General features: G+C 41.0%; 1 protein-coding gene across 1 annotated transcript in view; it reads right to left on the bottom strand.

The window, feature by feature from the left end:
* Nucleotides 1-21013, bottom strand: part of Anapc1 (anaphase promoting complex subunit 1) — an 84934-nt gene that overhangs the window by 47006 nt on the left and 16915 nt on the right. The window contains 13 exon segments of the mRNA XM_052722840.1: nt 3739-3809; nt 4096-4132; nt 4482-4560; nt 6224-6372; nt 7282-7373; nt 8187-8455; nt 9557-9631; nt 12627-12814; nt 14031-14091; nt 15265-15405; nt 16565-16699; nt 17868-17933; nt 18031-18121. Of these exon segments, the coding sequence (XP_052578800.1) occupies nt 3739-3809; nt 4096-4132; nt 4482-4560; nt 6224-6372; nt 7282-7373; nt 8187-8455; nt 9557-9631; nt 12627-12814; nt 14031-14091; nt 15265-15405; nt 16565-16699; nt 17868-17933; nt 18031-18121 (1454 nt within the window).

Here is a 21013-nt window from a genome sequence, read left to right on the forward strand (position 1 = left end):
CCTCTCTCCCAATAAAGCCCTAAAAAAGTAACTATGGCTCGTGACTCTCCTCCAGCACTCTCCTCTGCTGGCATGGCCGCCGCGGACGGCAGCCAGCCACAAGCAGCATGCCATTTAACCAACATTGGTGTCGTGACTCGGATACACCACCTAGGACCCGCTGTGACTGCTGCCGCCTGCCGCCTCCTCCCCTATCCAGCGAGATTGCAAGCACAGGCACATCCCTCGCTTCCACTGGACCCACACACAGCTACCACTACTGCTATCGCCATGATTCTTCACCACAGTAAGTCCGCTGTTCTCACGGCTGTAGTCTGAGCGACAGCGTCTGTAGTTCTTTGCGACAGACACCCCAGGGGTTGTCCTCGGGCTGTACTGGCAATGGCAGGCACATTTTCTCTCCTAACAAGGGGGTAAATGGTGTCTAGGGTTCAGCAGTGGACCAACTGCAGTACAGCCGAGCCCTCACCTTCCCTTGACAAAGAGGAAGGGTGACTTGAGCTGATTCATGGATCTCTCTCCACTCTTTGGGGACGCCCAAGATTGTAGTCTGATCCCGGTTTGTTATTTTAATTTTTTATTTTTCTCTCGGCTACAGCCATGAGACAAAGGGGCGGATACATTTGCCACCTACATTGGCGGATAGGGGTAGGCACAGCGTAAACCTGGCCACATAACAGGTTGCGGAAACTTCTGCCAGCAAACTGACAAATAAGAGTTACTTTATCCCCAAGCTTTCTGATAAAACTCTAAACCCTTCTCCTTCCCCACTTCTGTGTCTGCCACGTGCAACCTTTTCTATCTGACTTCTGCCAGCAGTGGGCAGGCTCAAATGGGTGGGCTTGGGCGGTTTCTACGACTCTCACCTAATTCACCTTAACTCCACCCACTCATTCTCAAACTGCCTTGAGAAGCACAGACAGGTCTGGAAGCAGTTAAAATCCATACAAATAAGTTTACAGTAGTCAGGATGGCTCTTAAGCCAAAAAACAGCTTATAGCCTCAGACAAGTCTTCCAAAAGGATCGGTTTATAGTCTGCCTACGGGCAGATCTTCCAAAAGCTGTCCTTAAGCCACCAATCATGAGGGAAAAAAAAAAAAAAAATTCAGGACACGGAGTAAAGCCTCTTGTTCCCCAGATCTCCCTGACTAAAACTTAAGCATCTGGAGAGCAAGGCTCCTGACCCCACAGGCAAAAGAGTCATCTGTGGCATTTAAGGTGTGCCAGGAAAGAGATAAAAGCCTGAAAACAAAATTGCCAAGTGCTGGCACTCACTGACTCCCAAAAGCTGTTGTGTCCCAGATTTAAGTGAGTAAAAGGCCACTGGCTAGCGAATGCCCTGCCAGGCCATCAACAGTCTTGTTAAAAGTGCCACCTAGAAAGACAAAGAGTCAGCTGACTGCCCCCAGGCACAAAGATGCATGGGTACATCAAGTTAAGACCTCCAGCAGACCTACGCTTGGCTACAGACATGGCAGGGAACCCAGAACGCAGCAGGGAAGCGATCCGATTCTTTCCTTCTGGACACCAGAGCCGCTGACTCAGTCCTGGGAGTTTGGGGATGCCACCTCTCCTTTATTGTTGGTACAGAGGACAGCTTTACCACCTCACCAGATTTAATTGCACTTTCAGAGTTACTTAATGAAAAAAGATTTCCACCTAAAATAAGAGCTCTTTGCTTCACTCCAGATCCACTGCCTGTGTTTCTTACATGCATACAGACAGGGCCCTGATCTCTGCCTTGTGCCTAATTCCAAAAAAATAAATTCTCATGCACCACAAGCTTTTCTCTTCCCAGTTCCCTGTTCTAACTCACTGTTCAGCCAATGATACAGGACCACCACAGAATCGGAGTCCAGAGATCATCAAGTAAGAAACTGTAACAGCTAAAGGTATTTACACCCCCAGACCCAAAAGCGTCTGGGCACTACAAAAAGACTTTAATGTAAACATCTATTACTATGAGATGCTTTTAACAACTGATCACCTGTCTCCTAGATGCTGAACTAGTAAACAGGTGCTTTAAAATAATCTGTCTCTGATAAAGCTTAACATGTTTCAAAATCCATAAGGACAGGCCGGATCTACCTCAGATAAATGTCAACATAAAATAATAATGATTCTTTTATCTCTCTAAGTTTTTTTTCTGTGTCACCGGCATCTTGTCAAACAAAAAGTTCCCAGCCACAACGAAGAGGGATACATGTCTCCAGAGCAAACGGATGACAGACAGCATCCCACAACGCCTGTCTACCTCGGAAGACTCCCCCAAGAGCCAACGGACGTCCAACTGTCAGCTGGAAGCAGTTTTTGAGAGGAACGACGCCCCTATTCCCATCTACCTGCTTTTTTTATAATAAGCGAAAGTCTGGTATATAAGGATTTGGTCCTTAATTACGTCATCAGCCTACGACGGCATCCCAGCCTAAAAAGCGGGTGGGCCCTCTGTGCATCCCTCTCTTTCCTTTCTGCTCCTTCCTTCTGTCTGTCCTCCCCTCCCCCCCGCCCCCTCTCTCCCAGTAAAGCTCTAAAAAGGTAACCATGGCTGTGATTCTTCTGATCAGCACTCTCCTCCACCGGCATGCGGCGGCCAGCCACAAGCAGCGCGCCGTTTAACAACTATCCTCTATACACATTTCACACACTCTTTTGTATGTTCAATACATTTTATATTTAAAGTACTTGTAATGCCCAGACCAATTCAAATTTCTATTTCTTTTCTAGAAATGTTCTAAACTTCACAGTATTTAGGATATAAAAGTTTTGATTGAAGCAAAAATATTTCCTTATGCAGGAATAACTTATTAAATATGAAATGATATATAATAGACAGAATTTATCTAATTTTTTCATTTACTCATCCTATATGTACACTGTGAGGAACCTATTGTTATTTTTCAACAAGTCACACAAAAAGAACTGTGAAGACCTTCACTGAGAACATACTCTGGGTAACAATCAAGAAACACCTGTGACATCACTGAAGTAATTTCTAAAGTACTAAATTTGTAGAACAGTATCAATTTTGTCATAGACTCATTTCAGTAACTTTACCCCCGCAAGCAGGGAACAGAGTCTTACTATGCAGCCCTAGTTGGCCTGGAATTCATCATGTAGATCAGGCTGGCCTCAAGCTCAGGGTCACCTGCTTGTCTCTGCCTCCTGAGCACTGGGATTAAATGAATGCACCACCACTTCTGGCAGGGGGAACTTTTTGCTTTTTGTTCTTGTTGTTGTTTTTGCCCAGCTATTTTTTTAAAACAAATAATTTTACTACTCTTTTAAACCTAGGAACAAGGGCATTTGGACCAAGAAACAAAGAATTAATTTTCCTCCCTTCTTGTTAGCAGAGTATTCACTCATCACAGTGCCTAAAATCTCTGGCCTTTATCATCTGAGAGCACTCTCTGAAGTGCTTACACAATTACCTTAAATGATGCCAGAGTGGGCATTTCTGGTATGGAAGTCTCAGAATGGCTTCACATTTAGAGGTACATGAACTAAAGTTTGCCATTCTGAGACCTATTTACAGAAAACAGCCTCAATTGATCTACAGGGAATGAAAATAAAGATAAAGATTTCTAATGCCCTAAGATATAAAAGGCTGGTGTCCCATCTACTCTGCTACAGAAAACTAGAGTCTCTCTCCTCACGCCTCCCAAGTCCAGTGAGAGCCGGGAAGCAGAACCCTGTTCGGCAAAGACAACACAGTCCCAAGATGACAAAGCAGCTCTTACCTACACTGGTCATCCAGACAACCAATCTTTCTGCTAGACTTGAAACTGAAGCAGAATGCCGGAAAGTAAACCTACCGAGAATAAAACAAAAGAACATTAAACACAAACACTTAACATTGCTTCCAATTTTAAACATAAAAGCACAAACTGAGGGCTGGAGAGATGGCTCAGAGGTTAAGAGCACGGCCTGCTCTTCCAAAGGTCCTGAGTTCAATTCCCAGCAACCAATGGTGGCTCACAACCAACTGTAGTGAGATCTGGCGCCCTCTTCTGGCCTTCAGGAATATGTGCAGACAGAACACTGTATACATAATAAATAATCTTTTAAAAAAAAAAGCACAAACTGAAACAAATTACCTGTTTTCTTCTTGTTCTGCTTGCGGCTTTTGGGGAGCTGAAAGGCAACAAATGGAAACTTAATTTTGATAGACATCCTGGTAAACAACATGCAGAAGGTATTTGCAAGTAAAAACTTACTAACCAAAAACTCCTTAAAAATAATAAAGTAATAATACTGTGACAAGCTGCAATGGACAGTCATTTCCTTTAGACTAACATAGTCCTATCCAGTCACACTGAGAAAAGAAGCCAGGCCTGTCAGATTTTAAGTAACCTGGCATCTGAAATTCAGTAGTGGTTGTAGACTGAATAGTAATAAAAAGTGGTAAGATGTGTCTCTAAGACAAACACTTATGAACATTTCAACATTCGGTTTGGGGAAGCCAAACATTGTAACAACTTACTTAAGGTTACTTTGGATAAATACTGGGAGGCTTCATCAGAAACACAACTCTCATCACCAAGGATGTAGAGTGCAACACTCTGCAGAGCAAAGAAAGGAATGTTACTTGTTAGTTTGTTTTTTACTTTTAATTTTCAGTTTTTTAGTTACTTTTGTTTATGAAATAGGGACTCGTGTATCCCAGAGTGGCCTCAAACTCCCCATGAATCTGAGGCTGGCCTTGAACTAAGGAGTCTCCTGCCTACGACTCCCTAGCCCTAGGATTACAAGGAATGTGCCTCCACATGAAGATGAACCTGTTATTAACCCACTGAAGTAAAGGAAGAAAGGAAAGCATGAAGGAAAGAAAGACTCGTGCACTTAGGTGTACACTGTGAGTCTGGACAAAAGTTATAAAACCATGTGACTACTATCACTCTCAATACAGAGAAGCTGCATCTACCTCCAACACCCCTTGTGTTCTGTAAGCAACCCTTCTAAACAAATGTTAGAAATAATTCATCTGCTCTCCTGCCCCCTAGCCCATCTGTCCTACATGATGTATATGGGATCACACATCAGAGTCTTCCCAGTTCTACTTTTACAACATAGCACAGGCATGAGATTCATCATCTTTATGGTACAGTCAGTAATTTGTTCCTCTTTATGCCTGAGTATATCCATTACAGAGAGGTACCAACACAGTACATCTACTCAAGAATTGATGAACATGGGCTGAAGAGATGGCTCAGTGATTAAGAGCACTGGTTGCTCTTCCAGGGGACCCAGGTTTAATTCCCAGCACCTACATGGTGCCTCTCAACTATCTGTAACTCCAGTTCTAGGGGAGCCAATGTCTTTTTCTGGCCTCCATGGACACTGCATTGCACATGGTACATAGTATACTTGCAAGCAAAAGACCCACACAAACACAATAAAACTAATGATTTCAAAAAACCCTTTTAAATTAATGGACATACAGGTTTTTCCCAATTTGTATCAGTTATAACAAAACTGACTCATGCCTTCACATGTAAGTCTTTGTGTAGCCACATATTTCATGCCAGATAGTAAACTTGCTTTGAGTTATGATAAATACAAGTTAAAATTTACAAAATGTTGGAGCCTTCTTATATTCCCATACTCAAAGTCAGAGTTTCAGCTTCCCATACCCGCACCATGTTTTTAGTTATCCTTACAGGTACCTCGTCATATTCTAACAGTACCTAACAGTGATAGCTATCCAAAAGTATCTCATTTAACCTTTAACGTGTTTAGAAACATATTTACTCAAAAACAATACCAAGAAAAGTTGCAAACCAGTTCAAATGACTTAAGCACACTCACAGAAAATTATTTCTGTCTGGTGTGTGTTTGGTGTATATATGCATGCATATTCCTGTTGAGTGCTTATGTGTGAGTATGGACATGTGCATGGCAGAGGGACACATGCAAAGGCCAGAAGACAAACTCAGATGTAGGTTCTGTCAGGAACAGAAACCAGGATCTCATGGCATGAGTAACAACTTGGACGAATTTCAAGAGTAATTTTGGAGAGAGGTGCTACAAAGGTTCAATATTCTGATTAAAATGGTAATTTTATGAAATTATTTATCTGCTGAAATGTATAGAACTGTATGGGGGAAGAGAAACACTGTAATTGTACTATAATTTGTGTATATACATCAGAGTGCTATGTGTTCTATATATGACAATTAAAGAAAAATAAAACTAAGTAAGACAGTCAATACTCCGAATACATACCAAGACCACTAGCCTGCTCCTTTCGCAGACCCCAGGGAGGTAAGGATAGGGTGGCATTCCTTCGCCCTTCAGAAAAGAACTCACCCACTGATAAATACTTGGTGGCTCAGAAGTAAAAAATGAGGGATGATGCATAAATCCCACTTGACCTTTAAAATTACATAAATGTTTAGAAAGACACACAAATACATAAGACAAAAAGAAAGATGATCATAGTACTTGTCCTTTCAAATTATAAGAATATTTTCAATATTATCCAAAATGAATCATATTTTTGTCATGGTAAATAGTTGATTAGATTATTTTTAAATCTAAATTATTTCTATTTCACTCCATTCAAAATAGAAATTTAACAATGTCATTTACAAACCATATAAAGAACTAGCCAAGAGTTGACCAGATGGCACAGAAAAGCACCTGACACCAGCCCGACAAACTGAGTTCCATCCCTGGGTCCTACATGTAGGAGAAAACTGACTCCAGAAAGTTGGCCTCTGAATTCCACACATCTGTAATGGCACATGCTTAACTACATATACATGTATGTACCCCTACACACACAAAATACATACAAAAGTAATTTTTTAATTGTTTTTAAAGAATCATAACTTTTTTTTTTTTTTTTTTTTTTTTTTTGCTTAGCTCTACAAAGATGAAAAAACAGAGGGACACAAAAGACTGAGCTCTGCTCTTTGACCCCGTCAATTCAAGTCTAGCTTGGAGCAATAGTGTATAAGTGGTTTACGTTTGTGCTGCCCAACATGGCAACTACTAGCCCTCTGTGGTTACTAGGCACCTTAAATGTGGCTAGTGCACTGAGGAACTAAACTTTTACTGTAATTGAAGTCAAGTAAATACATGACTATTGGCTACTAATGGACAGCACACACTAGAGACTGTTTATGCTTTGGAATGGATAAAGTTTTAACTTACGTCAACTCAGAGGTCAAAGAGGTCAAATGCTACCAATTCAAAACCGCTTGGCTGAAAAGACATCTATCCTCTGCTCTTCCTTGAGAGACACAACAAAATGCCCAGCCATTATTCAGAAGACTCACCTTGATCAATTGTACACACTTGTCCAGTAGTTTTGACAAGAGTTGGGTAATCTCTGTAGTAATGATCCATGTAAGGCCCTAATTTTAAGTCCCTAGAACAGTAAGAGCATACACAAAGGTGTTATAGCAGCCCCCTTCAGTTAACTTTTCAATTTAAAAAGCATGTTTATGAGAAATTTTCAAATCTAGACTACTTTCATGTGCATCTGGTGTCAGACACCCAACCTTCTGTCTAGACAAGTTTCATGAAGGTCAAAGTAGAGAAAGAGCACAACCTTGTTCCTCCCTGTGTTCACTGGCTGTATGATCCTCAGCAAGTAATTTCTACAGACCACAATGTTTTCTTCTAGCAAACGGAGACATACTACCTAAGTAACTCTGAGGCTTCTAATATTTTTTGTTTTGCTTTTTTCCTCAGACAGAATGGTCTCCCCTCAGACACAATATTTCCACCAGTCTTCCAAGCACTAAGTTTATAGGCAGGTGCTACTACTCAATATAAGTGTGGGAAATATGGGGTATGGAAGCACACATCTGGAAATCCTAAAATTTGAAAGGATAAGGCATCAAAGTTTGAAGGCAGCCACAGCTATAGGGACAGGTGCTATGTATTTCAGAAAGCCATAATCAGGGTTTGAAAATCAAATTACAAAATGGTATTTGTGATGGTAATGATCTGTCATTAGGTAAATGGATCATCAAATACACATGCCACATTTCAGAAAAGTATTTCAGAATCCTCAGAGTCACAGAAGTCAGAGAATGTGCTATCATCTCAGTCAAGAGGCTGAAATACCAACTTTAACTGAGATGGGTAGACTGGAGTTGTTCTAACGAGGTTCCTCTGACACAGCATAGAAAGCAAGTCCACTGAGGACCTCTTACAGTGTCCTAAGAACACCTACCTTGCTAACTGAACAAGCAAGTCAACAAGGGAACAAATCCCTTCTCCCATTAGAGTATTCAGCTTGAGCTCTTCATAGACCAGGTGAAGAACAAAGAAAATTGCAGGGATGTGAGGAAAGAGAAGAGTAGAAGAATCCAGACTGAGATTCTGAGAAAAATCATCTTCTTTCCCCTTCGCAGTTTCCAAAGAACTCAAACATAAAGATTTGTTCAGAAGATGAGACTCGACATTGTGATGGTAGTCTGAATTCAGTAAGTATTCCCAGTCCTAAGAAAATAAAAAGGACAGTAATTATTTACATAATGCTTCTTGGAAATGTCATTTAAAAATAACTGCAAGGGCTACAGAGGATCAGCAGCTAAGAGTACATACTACTTTTGCAAAGGACCTGACTGAGTTTGGTTCCCAGCACCCACATCGGGTGCTTCACAACCACTTGTAACTACAGCTACCGGGATCTGATCTCTCTATATATGGACTCCATGGGCATCTTCACTAAAAAACAAAACACCTGGAAACACCTAATATACCCATCAGCAGAAGGATGGCAAAGCAAACTACAATATAGTCATACCACTCCGTAATAAAAAGAACACACAACTGATATTTATACCACCTTGGATGATCTTCAATACATTATGCTGAATGAAAGAAACCTTATGTGCACTAGAATACAGACTGTTCTATTTCATTTATAACAAATTCTACAATAGACACAACTAGCATATGGTCAAAGAATTCAAGTCAGTGCTTGTTTAAGACAGGGAGAAAGGATCAATTACAAACGACACAAAAAGACAATCCAGAAATGTTCTGTGCTCTGGACCACTTTAGAATACACCATGGAATCTGTGATATTTAAGTGTAAACCAGAGAAATGCTACATAAAAGGGTAAATACTTCTGTGCAGTGATGGCGCACACCTTTAATCCCAGCACTCAGGAGACAAAGGCAGGAGGATCTCTGAGTTCAAGGCTACCTTGGTCTTCAGAGTGAGTTCCAGGACAGCCAGGAATACAAAGAGAAACCCTGTCTTGAAAAAAACAAACAAACAAACAAAACAAAACCAAAAAAAAAAGGGTAAATGCTGTCAAACAGGTGATCAATAATAAATATCCAAAAGCCTACACTGAAATCATGTAGAAATAAATACATTTATACTAATTTTTGTATAATGATTAAAGACAAAAGTAAATAAATGACAGTAAATATAACAGACTCTATCTTTTAAAATAATGTACTCAGAAGTAAAACAAAAACAAAAAAAAAGATATTGGAAAAACGGACAAATTGATAGGATTATCAGACACGGGACATCTGTACAAGTCTCCACAAATCAGTAACATTAGCAAGAATAACAATGCTTACATCATCAGATCCAGTATCGGAAGGCCTCGCTTTTTTGGGTGCAATGACTGGGGAAAGTGATCCTTCGAAGTCTAACTGGAAAACAACCACAGAGCAGAAGACAAAATCATGACTTTATTACTCTTAACTAACCAGCTTAAGGATTCAGGTGTCAATTGTGCTAACTACAGAAACTCAAGAAAGTCACTAACACTCTTTTTTTCACCAGGACATATGGTATAAATCTCTTCTTAGTCACCATGGAGCTAAATCAAGTGTGTAAAGCATTCAGTACAGTGCCTGGGCTTGTAGGTACAGTAATGATGACCTCTTTTTCTCCCCTACTTCTCTGATGATGCAAATTATCAGAGAATTTGCAGAAAGACAGCAGGAGGGAACAGCTGTACTACAAACACTTAGACTGAACACCAAGAATCACACAAGGAGCCAGTAGCACTCTCTGCCATGTTAAGAAAATGAAAAGGAAAAAAATAAGTAAATCTGGACAAAGCAAAGAGAAAATGAGCACCATGGAACCTGCTGGCCACTGAGGACCATTTCATCCCAAGCTTTGGTCTAAAAAAGATGACATAAGTTTAATGTGTCAAAGTAATATGGCCTTAAGAACTAACTTGCAAGCTAGATGGTACTATAAACACAGTTTTAGTTACTAAAGAGGCTGTGGCAAGAGAGCTGCTGAGAATAGTTCAGGACCAGCTTGGGCATATACTAAGATTCATCTGGTTTTTTGTTTGTTTGTTTGTTTTAAAGAGATTTTCTTCTCAATTACAGGCTACTAGGCACATGGAAGTCGATGGACCATATCTTTCTTTACAAAAGAGTGGGTGTTAATCCTTCCCGCCACATAAAAATGTGAGGTGAGCCAGTTCACTAACTACTCTGTAAGAGAGGTACAAAACTCTTTGTCAACAAGCTCTACTGGTTAGTTGGAGATAAAACAAAACAAAACCCACAACAAGCCAAAGGGTACTGAGTCATAACTTTGAAATTTCTCCATATGATAAGTGCAGAGAGACAGCAGGAGGGAACAGCTGTACTACAAACACTTAGACTGAAAGTCGGCTCTGTTCTCACTGGAAGACTTTCCTCAAGGAAACTACAGAGGGCACTTCCTCCTACACTAAACCGACATAAACTTAGTATTGAGGACATTCACTCAGGAACTGTTCTCTGAGCAGCCACTTAAGGCATGCGCCACAGGACAGAGTGGTGAACAAGATGAGGAGAACTGGCTCCCTCACGAGAACGCATATTCCAGTGAAGGACGGAAGGACACTCAGGGAAGAGACACTACACTTAACCAAACAGACAACGACGGAGCAGCTGTGCACACAACAGCCAGGGAAGCTGTACTGCGGTGACAACGCAACAGGCCCCGCACGCCTTTCAAAAACAAGCATGATCTGTGAAGGAAACAGCAAGGGCAAAGGGCTGAGGACAGAGAGGTCAGGGTGGCTGGCACAGACAACACAGAGAGCAGAGAGGTCCAAGAGGGTGGGAGACAGGGCACAGTGCAAGTCCATGGCTGATACCCTGAAGAAGACAGAAGCCTCTGGAGGATTCTACGCCAGAGGAGGACTAACATGACCTGACTTTGCCAGGCTACAGAAGGAAACAAAGACAAGAAAATGGCTGCAAACAGCTCGTCAAAACCTCGAGTTATACATTCCTGACTGACCAGCGGGAGCCTGAAAAAAGAAACTCATTCCCACTTGCACAGAAATTAGAAACAACTGCTCTACTCTAGCAGAGGGTCATGACATCACAAATAATCAATGTGGTAACGGGCAGTTTTAAACAACACTAGCAAGAATGTTGACTGGACACCACTTCTAAATGCTAGCTAGCCCCATCTCTTAGAAGATTTATTTCTTGACGGACAGTGGTGGCGCACATCTTTAATCCCAGCACTCGGGAGGGACAGCCAGGCGGATCTCTGTGAGTTCAAGGCCAGTCTGGTCTACAGAGCGAGATCCAGGACAGGCACCAAAACTACACAGAGAATCCATCTCAAAAAACAAAACAAAAACAAAATTTATTTCTTGAGAAATAACTAGATATGTGATTAGTAATTTATGTAAAAAAACATTGACAAATTACTCAAAATCAGAAAAGTTTTCTAGTCCATCACCTCAACCACTTAGCCATGACGAAATAAGAAAACTTTTCTAATAAAGCACAATATCAGTTATTTGTTTTAATATGATAAAAAGGGTTCTATGAAACAATTTTAAGGATTTACAAAATTTCTATCAGTATCTTTACGTAAAAGGCACAACAGGAGCAGGGGACAATTGCTTGTTTCTTCCATTTTACAAATCTTCCTCAGTGAGAAAATACTTTCATAGTGAAGATCCTATTTTTAAATGGAGTTATTAGCATGAGGCCAAAACACATAGGTGAGTACATTTGAGTTTTGGGGACAAAAAGCTAAGTTTATTCTATAGTGACTTTTTCAGAATCCTACACATGGCTGTCTGGAGAGTGATCTCCAAAGGAACGAACACACCGTACTGAAGGCACTCTGCTGGTGGGTGAGTCTGTCATCACCTATGAAGGTCCTGCAGAAAATGACTCGGAGGCCTGAGTAAGGCACACAGCTTTACACCACTAACAGTGTGCTCAGACTAAAGAACTTTAAATGAGCAAAGCACAAGTCTATGACCTCTCTGATTCACCTACTGACAAGACCAAGATTACTATTTGCAGTCACTTTACAAAGATGAATTGAGAAACGGTCAAAATCAGGTATTAGTAACACACGACTACAATCCAAGCATTTGGAAGGCAAAGTCAGTAAAGTGAATTCGAGCCTAACCTTAGCTACATTGACAGCAAGATCTTAGTTTAAAAAAAGGAAAGAAAGTAAAATGTGCTTTAACACATTATAAAGTCTCAAACCTAGTGAGTATTTGATTCATGTCATATAAATACAATAAGCCACAGTCCTATTCCAACATCATAAATAAGGCATGCCTATTACTAAATGTGTTAGGTTCTCTCATGTTATGTAGTTATGCAAGCACTACAATTATAAAGGATAAATGAAGAGAACAACTGTTTTACTTACACTTCGGGTCCATGCTAAGCGGTCTGTGTTATAACCCATCATGTTCAAGAGACAGATCACAAATAAATTCCACTCCGAGTGGTAACTGGGTCCTCCTGGAGCACTGTGGACATTGTACCACTTGACGAGCATCTGAACTGCTATTTCTTTTGGCAGGATGAACTTAATTGCTTGCAGACACGTTTGTACTATTAAAAGCAAACACCAATTTTAGTATGTTTCCTATGTATGTACTTCTTTCCTCCTTTCAAATGGAAAGGTTTAAATTGCTACTATGTCAAGGCCAGCCACTAGGAAAAGAGAACCGTCATTAAAGAGCCAACCCGGCACAAACATTTCCTCATTAATGTCAATCACTTTAAACCAACTATTAATTCAACAGGGCTCACAGGAGATCTAAGGACAGTTGTCAGATCTCTAATTTTGGATTAGAAATAGGTGAGCATATAGCCCAGTTCACCTAAGATAATCCTGATTTAAACCACTGCTCCAATAAATAACTATTCCCTTTTCACTCTCAAAACTGTCCTAGTCTGAACAACAAAGTTTACTCTGGGAAAAATATCTAATTTCTACATCAATAAATTTACACAAAATACTGATTAAATCTATACTGATACAACACACAACAAAGGTGTCTAGCAACAGGAATGCTTAGGGGCTACAGCAAGAGGCTCTAAATGAGTGAACATTCCTATCAACCAAAACTGCACTTTGAGTTTCTAAAAGTCTTCCCTCACCATGCCATAAGTGGGTTAGGGCAAATGTTATATTATAGCTACAATTCTTAGTGATGCCAAGTCATTTGTGTGAACGTAGTTACAGTTGAGAGAGCCGAGGGTACTGCCTGCTGTGAACGGCATGGGTCTGCTATTGGGAAAAAATGGCTCCAGATAATAACAGTTTCCGCCCTCATTCCCTCCCCTCCATCACTGTCACTGACTCCACCTTTTGCAGCAGTCTCTTCCTCACCCATCTGCTGTATGAGCACAAACACTGCAAAGACTAGAAGCAAATGGCAACGAATCTCAGAAAACCAAGAGGCAAGTATGTAGAGCTGAAAACAAGTAAGAATTCTTAATAAGAATAAGAGGAATCACTACGAACAGAAACTGTGGGCTGGAGAGATGGTTTAGCAGTGAAGAGCACCAGCTTCTCCTGTAGAGAACCTGGGTTCAATTTCTAGCACTCATAAAGCAACTCAACCATCCATAACTCTAGTTGCAGATGATCCAACGTCCTCTTCTGGCCTCCATGGGCACTGCATTCATGTGATGCACAGACAGACATACAGGCACATACACACATAAAATAGGTCTTTAAAAAAAAGAACAGAAAACTGCTTCTATCAACTGTGTGACATCAAACTGAGAACACATGGAGTACAGTCTGACTCACTCGTACCTAATTCCGAGGTGGCCACTTCAGGGATAGTGATCCTAACCATGGAGCCATTACTCAGTTCCTAGTGCAAAAATGGAAACAAGAAAAACCAGCACTGTAAGAGTTCTAAGTCTTTGAAAACTTTTAAAAAATTATATATATATTTTTATATCATATATATATGATAATTTATACCATCATCTGCCTGTTGAAGCAAAATCCAATAAAATGATTAACTACATTTTTCATTCAGAAACAAATGCTTCTAACTAAATATACATTTTTTGCAAAACACTTCCAAAAATTTTGTTTTAATAAAGTGTCCACTTCCTCCCGAGTGCTGGGACTAAAAACATGCACCACCACGTCCAACCAAGTGTCCACTTTTTATACAAACACTACAAGACACCATCATCAAAAGGTGACTTTCGCAGGGCAGTGGTGGCACACGCCTTTAATCCCAGCACTCGGGAGGCAGAGGCAGGCGGATCTCTGTGAGTTCGAGGCCAGCCTGGTCTACACAGCAAGATCCAGGAAAGGCGCAAAGCTACACAGAGAAACCCTGTCTCGGAAAGAAAAAAAAAAAAGAAGGTGACTTTCATCAAAAAGACAAAAACATGGGAATATGCAATTAATGGATTAAGCATGCTTGTTTTAAATAAAATTGTTAAACATTTTTATTAATTACTTGAGAATTTCATACAATGTGTTTTTAACATAGTCATTTCCCTATCACAAAACTTCCTACTTCCTGTCCTCTCTCCTTTTTCTTAACAACCCATCAAGTCCAATTTGTGTTATCCACAATTGTGGAGTTATCCACTGAAGGGAAGTCATCCCCCCAGGGCCATTCCCTTAAAGAAAACTGACTCTCCTTACCCCAAAAACCATCAACTCCCCAGTCCCTCAGTGAGGGATGGAGTTCAGTAAATGTTTAATACAGAAATCTCAGAAAATAGAAACACAATTAAAGTGAAATAGTATAAAATGATAATACATTTTTAAAAATATGAGATAAAGAATGGCAGAGTAACTCAGCAGGTAAAGCAATTCTCTTGAAAGTCTTGCAACTTGCGTTCAATTCTCACAACCCACATGAAGGTGAAGGAGAGAACCAACCCCACAAAGTTGTCCTCTGACCACATATACACATCATAAACACAATAATAAATACTTCAAAATCACAAAAAATGTTCGTGTTCCTTTTCACACATGATGAACCTTGGCCAGTTACCTCACCCTTTGAAGGACTTACCAGAGTGACTCTGTTATGAACAGGGTCTCGTACAGAATGAATGTAAGTTCCAAGTTGCTGGAAAGTGCAATCCTCATTGTAGAGAGAATCATTAAGCTTTGAAGAATCCCTCAATTCTGGAACTGGAGACAACAGAACCACCTACAAAAAGTCACAACGCAACACAGATGAAGGACTTTTTGAGACTCAAAGATAAGGGACTATATTTTTGCATATGCTTTGATGATTCCAATCATTCTGCTCCAGTAATGATAAATCTGCAGCAGACCAAGCTATTCACAGAAAACTATAAAAAGTAATTGACTGACAACATACATACATAGCCATATTATGACATCCTTCAAATGTAGACTACTTATCTCCAGGTTTTCTAGCCTGGTGAGCACAGGTACCAGCCTAAGTTGCTCACAGAACTCAGCCTCATTCCCCAATGGCACTCAGTAGCCTAAGAGAACACAAGCTTCTAGCCGACACACTATCATTTACTCTTCAGGACTGTCAAGTCATCCTCTATCTCTCTTATACGACACAGACGTCACCTGGCCTTCCTATCTTCAACCCTAAGAAAAACACACCTAAAACAAACCGTGACATGACAAACGTCTTCTGACTGCACTCAGAACACTTTGAGTTCGAGGCCAGTCTGGGCTACAGAGTGAGTTCCAGGCCAGTCAGAGCTGTTACACAGAGAAACCCTGTCCCAGGGAGAAAAAAAAAAGTCTAGCTAGATATGGTCGTGCATACCTGTAGTCCCAGCACAGAGGAGGTTAAAGCAGAGCATCAGGAGCTCAAGGTTATCCGAGTTTACACAACAAGTTTGAGGCCAGTGTGGGCTACATGTGACATCCTCGGGAAGAGTCTTTTGCACTCTCCTGTCCTGTGTTCATGCCCTTGCCCTGAACGGCCCTTTCTATTTACCCTTCTTAGCCTCAAGATTTAGGCCAGGAATGTCAGGCCTCCCAGCAATGTGTACTCCCTTCAGTAAACGGAGCATTAACACCATCTGTTCTTCACTTATAACTCTTAACAGACTATCCTAAATTATGACTTCTTATGCAGACCACACATCTACTACATCCTGGTAAACTGTGGATCTCTAGATAGAAAAAAAAAAATGTGCCATTTTCACCTCTACATCTTCAGAGAACACTTCCCACAGCACAAAGGAGGTCAGCACGTGGTAACCATCACTTGTACTTGAAAACATGCATCTGTACATATTACCTAAAATTAAGTGAACCATGGAAATACCTGACCAAACTTCTTTAAAACATGATGAACAGTTGACAAGACTTCTTACCTCATCCATTGATCCAAGTAATTTACCCAGAGGCTTGGGAGTACTAACACCATCAAGGGGTGTACTAGGCCGAGGCATCATGTTGGACATCGTCAAGGAAGGAGCCGGAAGTCCAGGAATAAAAACTTTCCCCACCTTTGAGCAATAAAAAGATGGGGGGGAGGGGTAGTGAACAGATCATATTTTAAGCTAATGTTTAGGCACATGAACTAAAAGTTGAAGTTCACACTCACTAAACACAACACATATTTAACAACTTTTCAAATTAGACCTGCCAACTGTGAATGCCTCAGTATAAATTCTTTTGATTCAGGAACCTTTTTTGTAGAAAAACTGGAAAGGGATATTAATATAGTCAAGATAGTATATAAAATCTCATAAAGCACATTTCAAGAGTCACATTTATAACCCCCTTTATATAAAAATTCAAAAAAGAAGAAAAGTAAACAAACTGTTCTTTAGTGACACATAAGTGCAAAAGCTAACAAAATCCAAGGGTGGTTTATTGGAAAAGTCAGGCTAGTGTGCTATGGAGGCAGGTGGCAGTTGCATTCAGAGAACAGAAAGAATAAAGCTGCTGGCAGGCCAGGTATCCAGGAGATGAAGGGAGGAGGGTCCTAAGACCTGTGCTACTTAGTGAGATCCTGCCTCAAAAAAAAGAAAGAAAAAACAAATAAAAATTTAACAGAGAAAAAAAAGAGATACTGGCAATACACTTTCTTCATTATTCCTCAAACTAAGTATATATTATTATTTATTTACTTTTGGGTTTTTTGGGGGGTGGGGTTTTTGTTTGTTTGTTTGTTTGTTTGTTTGAGGCAGGGTCTTACTATGTAGCTCTGGCTCTCATGGAACTCACTCTGTAGACCAGGCTGACCTCGAATTCAGAGATCCACCTGCCTCTGCCTCCCAAGTGCTGGAATTACAGGCATGCACCACCCTGCCCAGCTTATATATTTTTAAATTTGACAAAGGTTACAAAAGGAAGCTACAACCAACATATATAATGTTTAATATAATGAAATACTGCAACGTTGATGCTTCCCAAAGCTGCTCATCTTCCATTCCAAAACTGGTTTTTAATACTCTACCTACTCTCAATAAAGGTTTCCCATGCGATGGAGACAGGTGCACAGTATCGATGCATTTAACAGGGAGCCCTAGTCCAAATCAGGACTGGCCTCCACAATTAGCTTCATTTTCACTTAACAAGAATCTTCTGTCAAACTGCACAGCAGAAGCAGAGCCAACTGTAAATGATGGGGGCATTCTACCAAGGCACAATGCACTGCTTTTGACGTACCCGAACCACTCCTGTGTACAGCACCAGGTTCCCATTGCCTTCTAGAACCAACATGGTGTCTATCTTCTGAAAACAAAAAACAAAATTTCTTGTATAATGAGTAAATTAATATAATTTCCCATAACAACCTGATAAAGCATAATGATTTTCAATATGCATTTACCTCCACTGGTGCTGCATCTTTTGCATGGACATTGGTGACAGAGCCAAAGATGAGCTGGGTCTTGTCATTACTCTCTTGAAACTTTACACAGCTAAATATGAAAGTAAAAAGAGAAAGAAAACAAGTCTTAAGAGTGTCATTTGAGCCGGGCGTGGTGGAGCACGCCTTTAATTTCAGCACTTGGAGACAGAGTAAGGTGGGGTCTCTGTGAGTTCAAGTCCAACCTGGTCCATAGAGCAAGTTCCAAGACAGCCAGGGCTACATAGAGAGACTCTGTCTCAAAAGAGAAAGAGAGAGAGAGAAACAAGTCTGAGCAAGGGATGGATACAAAAGAGCAGCAAATGGAAAACCTTCAAGGTGACAAAGGCACTTTGTATCTTTAACTGTTATGACAGTCATACAAATCTGCAGATAGGAGAAAGCTGCATGAATTCATATAAATACACACAGGAATGAATACATGTAAAACCAGAGAAAGGTGTGTGGGTCATACTGATACCAGTTTCCTGATTTTAAAAACATGCTGCAGTTACATGTTACCACTGAGAGAAAACTACATAGGGCCAGAGAGTTACAAGGCTCAGCAGGTAAAGCCAGACTGACTGGGTGTAATCCCTAGGACCATATAGTGAAGGAGAGAACAGATTCCCCCAACTTGCCCTCAGACCTCCACTTGAATGCCATAGGACAGATGGACACAAAAACAAAACACGTAATGCAGTAATAAAAAAGTTTAAATTAAAAAAGACTTCATGATATAGAAGGACCTCACTACAATTTTGCAACTTGCTGTAAGCTATAGTTGTTATTAAATGAAAAGGAAAATGAGTAGAAAAAACGTGTGAATAGCCATTTCTCCTATGAAGGCAAGTATGTGGCTAGTAGCCACATGAGAAAATGACCATTATCAAAACCATGAGGAAGGGGCTGGAGAGATGGCTCAGACGTTAGGAGCACTGAGTGCTCTTCCAGCCAACCAGGTTTGGTTCCCAATGCCCACAGACCAGCTCACAACAATTTGTAACTCTAGTTCCAGGGGATCCGATGTGTTCTTCTGCCAAGAACCTTTGTGGGCACCAGATATGCACACACACAGTGCACAGACATACATGCAGACAAAACACACATATACAGAATATAATTACTTTTTAAAAAAGCATCAGGTGTTGGAGCCCACTAGGTTTCCTAGTGGCTGTACCCAGCAGGACTGCATAAAAGGTTGACTGGACCACAGGCCTGGGTACCAGGCGACTGTAACTAGCAAGGGGAAGGTCTTTTGCTCCACCCCTTGGTATTGTTATAAAAGACCTTTGGAGTCAAGTTCTGGGCCCGTTTGGATAAGGATCCAGGCCCACCCAAGTCTATCCTGTGATTTCTCTCTGTTTCTCTCCTCTCTATTTCTAAGTCTCTTATCCCTTATTGCTCAAGAGTTCCTGGGGTAAATAAGTGTGGGGGCTGGTGGCCTACAGACTACACCCGAACAGGGACAAAGAAAAAGATAAAAAAGAAAAAAATAACCCTAGAATTTGGCAAAAGGATTGCAGGGGACATTGCGAGTGTAGGCATGCCAATAAGGAATTGAAAAATGAAGGCAACGGTATTTTATTCTCAGGTGTATAGGTAGGTGGTGAAGGAAATACCACAAGGCTGCAGCGTTAGATTTATCTCTATAGATCTCTCTTTCTTTTCTATCTATAAAAAAACAAGGCAGGTAGAGTGTAGCAATATAGTGCAGGTAAAAAAATTTTTCTAAAAAAATTTAGAAGTGTAAGGTAGTGTAGAAAAAAATTTACTTAAAGAATGTAGGTTTAAATAGGTCATAGATTTAGTATAAAGTGAGTCAGAGAAATGTAGGTTTAGAATATAGAGGCCTTAGGTTTAAGGATATGGTGAAAAAAGTAATTTAGAGTAGGTTTTTCCAACCTGAGACGCGGAGAGCAATGTCCATGGCAGACTGTGGACTAGGCAGTTCCAGAAAGCCACCAATAACAAGAAACAGTTCCAGAGACTGCCAGCTTCAGAAAATAGCAGCCAGAGGGTCTCGGAAGTTGAAACTCTCAAGGCATCAACAATGTGCAGATGGCAGATGCACGAGGGTCTACAAGTTTTCTAACGAAAGAAAGAGACTGTAAAAATGAAGAAGCTAAGCCACGAGACAGGTTAACACGCAGCAGTTTGAAAAGCCCTGCAGAGATGCCATGCTGCAGAAAAGGTGAACAGCAAGATTTTGCAACCTTTGTGATGCTATACCAAGAGAAAGGCAAACAGCGGAGAGAACCCAGCAGTTTGTAGTCTCAAGAAAGATAAACAGCGAGCAGAGCAGCGATGAACAGTGCAGACAGCAGAGATCAGACTGCTTCCAGAGACTGAGAAGAGAATGGTGTCAGTGCCAGACAAGCAGCTCAGATGCACTGAAGAACAGGAAGCTGTGGAGGTGAGAACCGTACTATAGGCTGAAAAGCCAGCCTGAGACTGCAGGAACCGCTGGGACTGACTGCAGCCCGAGCTCCCAGCAGCAGGATATGACCATAATCATGGAGCTGCCCTGAGGCTACATCTGTCGTACAACAGGACAGCCTACGAAGGATTCCCAGCTTGCTGAGCACTTGGACTGTCAGTGGTGCAGGTAATGGGTTTTCCTCCCAAAACCAGGGTTGCCTTTGGAAAGACCAGTTTCAGCTCATGGCAGCTGAAGGAGCCTTGAGCTCATGTGGCTGTGAGGTGAAGCTCTCTAGCCTGGTCCAGGACTGATTCAGGAAGGCTACAGACTGCAAAGCGCAGCGGTAGCTGAAAGCGAAAGTTTCAAAGAGACTTGCTTGGACTGAAAGGTCTTGGTTATGGAACTTTTGTATTTGGAACTGTTTGCTTCAGGGTCATTACGATTCTGACAGCTATACACAGACTTAAGGGCAGCTGACAAGCCAGGCCCTGTCTACGAGTACTCAGAGGAACTTTCAGGAATGGTACCAGAACTCTTTTTGAA

This window comes from Peromyscus californicus, unplaced genomic scaffold, assembly GCF_007827085.1.
Source record: "Peromyscus californicus insignis strain IS unplaced genomic scaffold, ASM782708v3 Scaffold_7__1_contigs__length_154581171, whole genome shotgun sequence".
Taxonomy (NCBI): Eukaryota; Metazoa; Chordata; class Mammalia; order Rodentia; family Cricetidae; genus Peromyscus; species Peromyscus californicus.